The 9,604-nt window shown below is 47.7% G+C and overlaps 1 protein-coding gene across 1 annotated transcript; it reads right to left on the bottom strand.

Moving 5' to 3' along the window:
• Nucleotides 1-1,402: 1,402 nt before the first annotated feature.
• On the bottom strand, nt 1,403-9,188 carry eif4e2rs1 (eukaryotic translation initiation factor 4E family member 2 related sequence 1). Its single transcript, XM_087839064.1, has 7 exons — nt 9,033-9,188; nt 8,385-8,466; nt 7,694-7,828; nt 7,445-7,549; nt 4,749-4,901; nt 4,121-4,257; nt 1,403-1,623 (listed from the first exon to the last, which is right to left on the bottom strand). The coding sequence occupies exons 1-7, from the start codon at nt 9,047-9,049 to the stop codon at nt 1,584-1,586; spliced, it is 669 nt and encodes a 222-aa protein (XP_087695190.1). The 5' UTR covers nt 9,050-9,188; the 3' UTR covers nt 1,403-1,583.
• Between the last annotated feature and the right edge of the window lie 416 nt (nt 9,189-9,604).

Here is a 9,604-nt window from a genome sequence, read left to right as displayed (position 1 = left end):
AGTGGAGAGAGAGAATCATGGTCGAGCTACATCCACTTACAGTGGAGAGAGAGAGAGAATCATGGTCGAGCTACATCCACTTACAGTGGAGAGAGAGAGAGAGAATCATGGTCGAGCTACATCCACTTACAGTGGAGAGAGAGAGAGAGAGAGAATCATGGTCGAGCTACATCCACTTACAGTGGAGAGAGAGAGAATCATGGTTGAGCTACATCCACTTACAGTGGAGAGAGAGAATCATGGTCGAGCTACATCCACTTATACTGGAGAGAGAGAGAGCATCATGGTCGAGCTACATCCACTTACAGTGGAGAGAGAGAGAATCATGGTGGAGCTACATCCACTTACAGTGGAGAGAGAGAATCATGGTCGAGCTACATCCACTTACAGTGGAGAGAGAGAGAATCATGGTCGAGCTACATTCACTTACAGTGGAGAGAGAGAGAGAATCATGGTCGAGCTACATCCACTTACAGTGGAGAGAGAGAGAGAATCATGGTCGAGCTACATCCACTTACAGTGGAGAGAGAGAATCATGGTCGAGCTACATTCACTTACAGTGGAGAGAGAGAGAATCATGGTCGAGCTACATCCAATTACAGTGGAGAGAGAGAATCATGGTCGAGCTACATTCACTTACAGTGGAGAGAGAGAGAATCATGGTCGAGCTACATCCACTTACAGTGGAGAGAGAGAATCATGGTCGAGCTACATTCACTTACAGTGGAGAGAGAGAATCATGGTCGAGCTACATCCACTTACAGTGGAGAGAGAGAATCATGGTCGAGCTACATCCACTTACAGTGGAGAGAGAGAATCATGGTCGAGCTACATCCACTTACAGTGGAGAGAGAGAGAATCATGGTCGAGCTACATCCACTTACAGTGGAGAGAGAGAATCATGGTCGAGCTACATCCACTTACAGTGGAGAGAGAGAGAGAGAATCATGGTCGAGCTACATCCACTTACAGTGGAGAGAGAGAGAGAGAATCATGGTCGAGCTACATCCACTTACAGTGGAGAGAGAGAGAATCATGGTCGAGCTACATCCACTTACAGTGGAGAGAGAGGAACTTTGCATCCACCTGTGTGTTCTCACGTCTTCATGTCCTGCTGATGATGTCAGCACCTCGCTGTAGTGTCACAGCTCGTGGTTAGAGGGTGACTGAGTCTGTGTGGAGCAGCAGGGAGTGAATCATGAATCAGACAGGTGGATCAGGTACCGATGATGGTACCTCTGATCTGCTAATCCCGGCCTGGATCAAGTCCATCTTCAGAGCTCCCTGCTGGACTGCAGCCTGGAATAGACCCAGATTAGTCTCAGCTCCCGTCCTGGAATATCCTGGAATACTGCTCTGGGACCCAGAGGTGCCAGCTGGGATTAAAGAGTCACACTCAGAGTTGAAAGAAGACTCAGTTTTATTTACACCAGCAGAAACTTCAGAGATACAAACTAAACACCGTCAGTCCAGTTCAGTCAGTTTATTGGTCCATGTGGCCATCCTCTGGCCAATGAGAGAGCAGAGTAACACCACGTCAGTTCCTGATTGGTCAGAGGGCCATTCGGCTGACCCCGGTGACCTCAGACAGAGATCTTGGTGTTCCTGAAGCTCGAGTTGTCCCTGAAACCAAAGACAGAAGAGGTCTCACTGCTTTATCAGGATCGTTTCCCACAATGCATTTCACCAGTCTGCAGTGACGAGTAGGGCTGGGCCATAGTATACCGTTCACGGTAATACCGGTACAATGCTAGGCAACAATAATGAAATATCGCGATAGAATATGGGTAAAACGCGCATGCGCAGTGCCGAAAAAGCACGGCGGTAACAGAATGAGAACGGGGAAAGCAGATTGTTGAGTGAAACGGATGAACCAGAACTGGTTTGTAAAAATGGTGCAGCTTCACTGGTGTGGTGTTTGTCCGTCAGATACACAACAAAGCACATTTTTTGTAGAACATGCAAGCGGCCGTCGTTATTGCCGTATTTGTCGGACTAAGGCGCTCGTAAATCTGGGAGCCATCTGAGTCCTAAACTCAGTCCTTTAAGGTCCCGAAGTCAAACGATCATCACTGAGAGTTTAAAACTGTCTAAATTCTTCCATTTTTAATAAAATCATCAGCGTTGCTGCTTTACCAGGTGTAACTATGATGTTTAACATCCAGGCATCCATGAAAACAGAATTTATTACATTTAACAGAGTTAGAAGTTAGCAGGAAGTTAGCAGGAAGCTAGCAGGAAGCTAGCAGGAAGCTAGCAGGAAGCTAGCAGGAAGCTAGCAGGAAGCTAGCGGAAGTTAGCTCGCTAGTTTTGCTAGTTAGCTAAACATGATACAGCATGTTCTGACTGAGATACTTCTGAACAAATTCAAACGTACAGCTCTGCTATCACTTCCAACATAAATGAAGACAGAAAACTAAACAGCAGTGATGTTTGTAGGGTTACTGAAGTTGGGCTAGCTGCTATATAATGTTGTGCTACGTGATCGCTAGCGACACAGCTATGTTAACATAAACACAGTGAAGCTGGAGGATGAACGCTAACTTTTTTTCACTCGATAAAAGTTAACGTGAAGGTTCCTGATGGTTAGAGACAAATACAGTAGCATGGCAGGATGCTGTAAATGGACCAAACTTCAGTCAGGAGAACAACTGAGATAATTCATCCACAATACGAGGTTAGTCATTAATATACTGCAACAACACGGGAACAGAGCAGCTGTGATAGAATACAGCATTAATGAATCAATGGTACAGAAGTGGAGGAAGCAAGAAGAATGAGTTGAATAAAGTTTGATTTATCTGACTATATCACCTTATGGTCCGAAAAATACGTATTTGACTTTTTTATTTGGCACACTGCAGTTTAATGTTGCAAAGCAGCTGTTTTTAACTTCAGTGGATATTACACATGGTTATGCTCAGGATACGTCAGAACATTTCTACTGGAGATGCCTTTTGGTTAAACTTTGAGGAAGGAATTTGCATTTGCACTGTTACATTTTTATATAACTTTAATGCACATAAAACAGCTGCTTGTTTAAGCAAAATAAATTTATGGGTTTTTGCACTAGTAAAGTTGTGGAGTTGTATTTTGTCTCGCATCAATTATATCGTCAGTTATATCGTTATTGCAAATTTTGAAATATATATCGTGATATATATTTTTGGCCATATCGCCCTGCCCTAGTGACGAGCACAGCTGTTAGTTTAAACACAGTGTTAGTGTCATCTGGGCGATCGTGGCTCAAGAGTTGGGAGTTCGTCTTGTAATTGGAAGGTTGCCAGTTCGAGCCCCGGCTTGGACAGTCTCGGTCGTTGTGTCCTTGGGCGAGGTGGTGGTCAGAGGGCCCGGTGGCGCCAGTGTCCGGCAGCCTCATCTCTGTCAGTGCGCCCCAGGGTGGCTGTGGTTACAATGTAGCTGCCATCACCAGTGTGTGTGTGTGTGGATGTGTAAAGCGCTTTGGGGTCCTTAGGGACTGAGTAAAGTGCTGTACAAATACAGACCTCAGCAGAGGCCAACCCCAGCTCAGAGGACCAGTGAGTACAGATGGTTTAGAGCTGAGACAGGTGACTCTGATCACTGTCAGGTTCATATGAATACACTCAAAGCATCAACCAACCTGACCAGCACAGTGCTAGCAGCAGTAATAACAGTGCTAGCAGCAGTAATAACAGTGCTAGCAGCAGTAATAACAGTGCTAGCAGCAGTAATAACAGTGCTAGCAGCAGTAATAACAGTGCTAGCAGCAGTAATAACAGTGCTAGCAGCAGTAATAACAGTGCTAGCAGCAGTAATAACAGTGTTAGCACAGCAGTAATAACAGTGCTAGCAGCAGTAATAACAATGTTAGCAGCAGTAATAACAGTGTTAGCAGCAGTAATAACAGTGCTAGCAGCAGTAATAACAGTGTTAGCACAGCAGTAATAACAGTGCTAGCAGCAGTAATAACAGTGCTAGCAGCAGTAATAACAATGTTAGCAGCAGTAATAACAGTGCTAGCAGCAGTAATAACAGTGTTAGCACAGCAGTAATAACAGTGCTAGCAGCAGTAATAACAGTGCTAGCAGCAGTAATAACAGTAATAGCAGCAGTAATAACAGTGGTAGTACAGTAGTACCTGAGGCTGTCGTTGTGGGTCTTGTACTCCATGATGGTGTTAGCTGGAAGGTTCAGGACTCGTCTCAAAGTGTCTCTGATTCTGGACGTCGTCGTCTGGTCGTTGGACGTCCTGTTCCAGATCGACAGGATGTCCTCCTGACAGACAGACGGGTTACAGGTCAGAGGTCAGATGTTATCATAAACGTACCACAGGCCTTCAAGCTGGCAGTAGTTAAACCGTTACTTAAAAAGCTTGTTTAAACCCAGCAATCTTAGCTAATTATAGGCCACAGTCTTCTGTACAGGACACACTGAGGCCAAACAAGACCCCACCGTCCATCTGAACCCACGCTACCCACCTGATCACATGATTCAGACTGGAAATACTTTTACTTTGAAGGAAGTTGCGGGAGAGGTCCCTGAGCTCTGAAGGTGTTTCAGCACTGAACATGACGCTCAGTGTAGCGTTTCTTATTGTAAAACATGTTTATGCAGTTTAATATCACTGCAACATCATTATAATGGAAAGCAGCGTGTTGCCTTCAGGGACTGTGAGGGCTTCACAGACACAGAGCACCTGATGAACATTGCTCTAGTATGTGAAACATAGTTACAGTTACACAGTCCTGCAGTGGTTGTGTGGTTACCTGGAAGCGTATGGAGACCACAGCCCCACAGATCTCCTCTCCCACCATGAACTGCTCGCCCAGCATGGCCAGGATGATGTTCTCCCAGAACCGACTCGCCAGACCCTTACGCAGCCGGATGATCCACTTCCCCCCACTGCGGTTAGACTCGTCCTGCACAGGTGAGACAACAGGTGAGAGACACAGTTGGGAGACACAACAGGTGAGAGACACAGTTGGGAGACACAACAGGTGAGAGACACAGTTGGGAGACACAACAGGTGAGAGACACAGTTGGGAGACACAACAGGTGAGAGACACAGGTGGGAGACACAACAGGTGAGAGACACAGGTGGGAGACACAACAGGTGAGAGACACAGGTAGGAGACACAACAGGTGAGAGACACAGGTAGGAGACACAACAGGTGAGAGACACAGGTAGGAGACACAACAGGTGAGAGACACAGGTAGGAGACACAACAGGTGAGAGACACAGGTAGGAGACACAACAGGTGAGAGACACAGGTAGGAGACACAACAGGTGAGAGACACAGGTAGGAGACACAACAGGTGAGAGACACAGGTAGGAGACACAACAGGTGAGAGACACAGGTAGGAGACACAACAGGTGAGAGACACAGGTAGGAGACAACAGGTGAGAGACACAGGTAGGAGACAACAGGTGAGAGACACAGGTAGGAGACACGACAGGTGAGAGACAGGTAGGAGACACGACAGGTGAGAGACAGGTAGGAGACACAACAGGTGAGAGAGGTAGGAGACACAACAGGTGAGAGAGGTAGGAGACACGACAGGTGAGAGAGGTAGGAGACACGACAGGTGAGAGACAGGTAGGAGACACAACAGGTGAGAGAGGTAGGAGACACGACAGGTGAGAGACAGGTAGGAGACACAACAGGTGAGAGAGAGGTAGGAGACACAACAGGTGAGAGAGGTAGGAGACACAACAGGTGAGAGACAGGTAGGAGACACAACAGGTGAGAGAGGTAGGAGACACGACAGGTGAGAGACAGGTAGGAGACACAACAGGTGAGAGAGGTAGGAGACACGACAGGTGAGAGACAGGTAGGAGACACAACAGGTGAGAGACAGGTAGGAGACACGACAGGTGAGAGACAGGTAGGAGACACAACAGGTGAGAGACAGGTAGGAGACACAACAGGTGAGAGACAGGTAGGAGACACAACAGGTGAGAGAGGTAGGAGACACGACAGGTGAGAGACAGGTAGGAGACACAACAGGTGAGAGAGAGGTAGGAGACACAACAGGTGAGAGACAGGTAGGAGACACAACAGGTGAGAGACAGGTAGGAGACACAACAGGTGAGAGAGGTAGGAGACACGACAGGTGAGAGACAGGTAGGAGACACAACAGGTGAGAGAGGTAGGAGACACAACAGGTGAGAGACAGGTAGGAGACACAACAGGTGAGAGACAGGTAGGAGACACAACAGGTGAGAGAGGTAGGAGACACGACAGGTGAGAGAGGTAGGAGAGTTTGAGTGCGTCAGTCATGTGACCACACAGCTCTGACATCACTGCAGGAAGTTATCTGGGACAACTGCAGTACAGCAGGGGGGCGGTACAGGATTACTGCAGTATCACAAACTCCAGTATCAGAGTACATCTTCAGGATTACTCCTGCAGTACTCGAGTACACTGATGAGCAGTTAATACTTTCCTGTTAAAACAGCTGGGAAAGCCGGGTTGAACAAGTAAGTTTTGAAGCGTGCTTTAAAGGCGTGCACGCAGTCAGAGGTACGAATGGTAGCAGGAAGACTATTCCAGAGGTGCTGAAGAGGCAAAGGCTCCTCGTCTTCAGACCAATACGGCGTGAATCTCGTATAAAGTCATTTAACCAGGGTTGAGGGGAGGATCTAAGACGCTTCATCTCTACGGAGGCCACTAGGTCCAAGGTGGTGGAGCATGTGGATGACACAGCATTCATAACTTCACCAGCCAAGGGGGGTACAACAGCTGGGGTCCTTCACAGCAGGATCAAGGCGCACAGAGAAAGACAGCAGTGAAATTAGCCAGAGTTGATTAACGTACGGGGAAACCATATGTGTTACACCCAAGTCGGCATTAAACGCAACCAGAAAAGGATCAGATAGGCCAACATTATCCTTAACGCTAATATCCAGGCTGCCTAACAAATACATTTTATTTAACGATAGCCGCTGTGTTCAAACAGCCCACGGCCCTCAATAACACTTCAGCAGTACTTCATTACTCTGTGAAGCGCTGCCTTTTGAGTTTGAGGGGTTTGTGCGCTGCAGAGGTCACTGGGCTCGTGTGTCAGAGGGCTGTCGCTGCCTGGTAGGGCCTCCCATGACAAACTGGACATGGGTTTAGGGACCAGACAGGGTTATTAAAAACCTCCATGAGAAGATCACCAGGAAACAGTCCTCCCTGCCTGGGGCTACCAGGCCACACCCTGGAGCCAGGCCCAGGGTGTGCTGGGCACAGCCAGGAAAAGGGCCCATCGCCGTTGCTACGGGCCATTTCATCCTTAAGCAACCATTGCAAGAACTTGGCAGAGCCGTCAGTAAGTTGGACTAGTTCCTGGTGGGACGTGATGTCACACTGTGTGTCTATGATGATTTTATTGTTGTACTTTCATTTGTCTGAGCAGCACAAATGTGTACTACACGAGTACTGCAGGAGTACTGCAGGAGTACTGGGTACTTAGTTACCTCCCACATGGGTTTGATGCCCTCCTTGAACAGGTGGAAGTCGCTGTGGCCGCTCAGGTCACCTGGCCTCACCAGATGACTGTAAAACCTCCAGAACTGCTCCACCTGAACACACATCATTGATTATCAGAACGATCGATCACACAGACTTTACTGATCGAGCCTGCGGTCAGATTGATCACGTGACTGAATCAGAGGAGGCGTGTCCTCAGAGGAGGCGTGTCCTCAGAGGAAGCCGTCCATACGTACCGAGGCCACGGTGCCGATCTGTCGTATGTTCTGCTCGTAGCTCAGAGAGCTGGCGGGGCGACTCGGGGTCCTCCTGCTGTACCAGAAGGTGTAGTTATACTGCAGGGGGTGCTCACCTGCACCTGGACACACCGTCTGCAGGTTACAAAACACACACATCACAGCTGCTGACCAATCAGGTCCTCACAGTCTGAGGGTTTTTAAGAGGGTCTAAACTCAAGGCGTGTCCCAAGTCAGGGCCTGCGTCCTTCAGAGGTCGCATTCGAAGGCCGATTACGTCACAGTGACGTGACGAAGGATGGGTTGGGTCCTTCTTGGCACATCATATCCAGGTCCTCACGTCTCAGAGTTTCTACTGGCTTCAAATAAACTTTATTAACACAGCAGCTGACCGGTGAGGTCCAAACACCAATCAGACAAGGCCACAATGAGTAACAGCAGCAGCTTAAAATGTCATCGTGAAGAGGAAAACAACCATCAAATCACCACGGAAACAGTAACACGCTATCAGATTGGTCTGATTGGTGCTTGGGCCTCACCTGGTCTCTGACTACAGTCTCTGTCTGTCCTCTAATGCCACGTGTCTCAGTGAGACTTCCACCTGGATAAATATGGGATAACATAACGTGCCTGCAGACACAGGTGAGCACGACGTGAACAGGTAACCAGGTAAAACAGAGGAACAGGTTACCTTGCGCCGGTTGTTGTTGTTGTTGTTTCCATCGGCATTGTCGACGTGACAATCTGTCTCCTGTGCGTTGTCATCTTGGGGACTGAAAGACAAACAGGAAGTACTCAGCAGGTAATCCCAGGTGTCACCTGAGGGACGTGCCCATGGTTTATGCTGGATCAGCTAAAATGCTTGATTCATCTTCACTGCATGTATTATCACAGCAGGGCTGCTGTACACCGGACGACCAGCGGATGGCAGCAGCGAGCTGTTAAACGGGGCTCCGCGAGCCCGAAACTATTGGCTGGAAAGATTCGACACACCGCGCCGTCACTGCTCACAGGTGAAGTCGCCCCTTTATCTCACGCGTCCTTTCTAATCTCCATTTAAAAGACGGAGCCCTGCGCTGACGTCACACCTCCACAGGTCCTCTCACTTGTACACAACAGCGCACGCGACCGTCTCACGCTCCGAAACAAACGGGCTGTTCGGGGAGGCTGTGTCAATAAAGTTTAGACCCCGACTGCCTGGATAAAAACGCTGTTGTTAACGGCTAACTCTTATTTCACGCAGTCTGTTTAAATAAAGTTTGAATGAATCACACTGGATGCTAGCTCTACGTGCTCGAGCGTTATCTGCAGTTATTTCCGGGTCAAAGGTGAGCCTTACCGCTCCAACTGATCCATCTCTCCTCCGTCTCTCGTTCTGCTCCTTATCTCCGCCTTTATCACCGGTACTTTTCTATTTTTAATCTATTGTCGCCACTCGGCTTCTACTCAACACACTGGACTGCGGTGACGGCTTCTGTCAATGCGCATGCTTACGGCGGAACAGTGGACGGAAGGCGCGAAGGGACAAATTTAATAGCTGTCACTAATCGCACTTTCACGAAAGTTATAAAAGCGAAACATTATGTCCATAAGTATGGAGGATCAACGCGGGATAATTGACTTCATTAATAATAATAATAAGTGATACATAAATATTATGGCGGACCCACAAAATTATATTTATAAATATATGGAGGACCAACACTGCATGAATCAATACATTAAAAAAACGATAAATGAAAATACACTGCTCTGCATTAATGTATGCTTCTCAAGTCAAGTGATCTTTATGTATAAAGCACATTTATAGGGCATCAAGTGTCCGCCATAGTGCTGAACAGAAGGATAGCATAATCAAATAAAAAGAATTAAAATAGACAAGATGAAAAAATAGAAAACATTGTGAGACAT

This window comes from Neolamprologus brichardi, chromosome 3 (genome assembly GCF_056152115.1).
Source record: "Neolamprologus brichardi isolate AB-2024 chromosome 3, ASM5615211v1, whole genome shotgun sequence".
Classification (NCBI taxonomy): Eukaryota; Metazoa; Chordata; class Actinopteri; order Cichliformes; family Cichlidae; genus Neolamprologus; species Neolamprologus brichardi.
The sequence above is the reverse complement of the archived record's forward strand: the minus strand, read 5'-3'. Positions and strand labels throughout refer to the sequence as shown.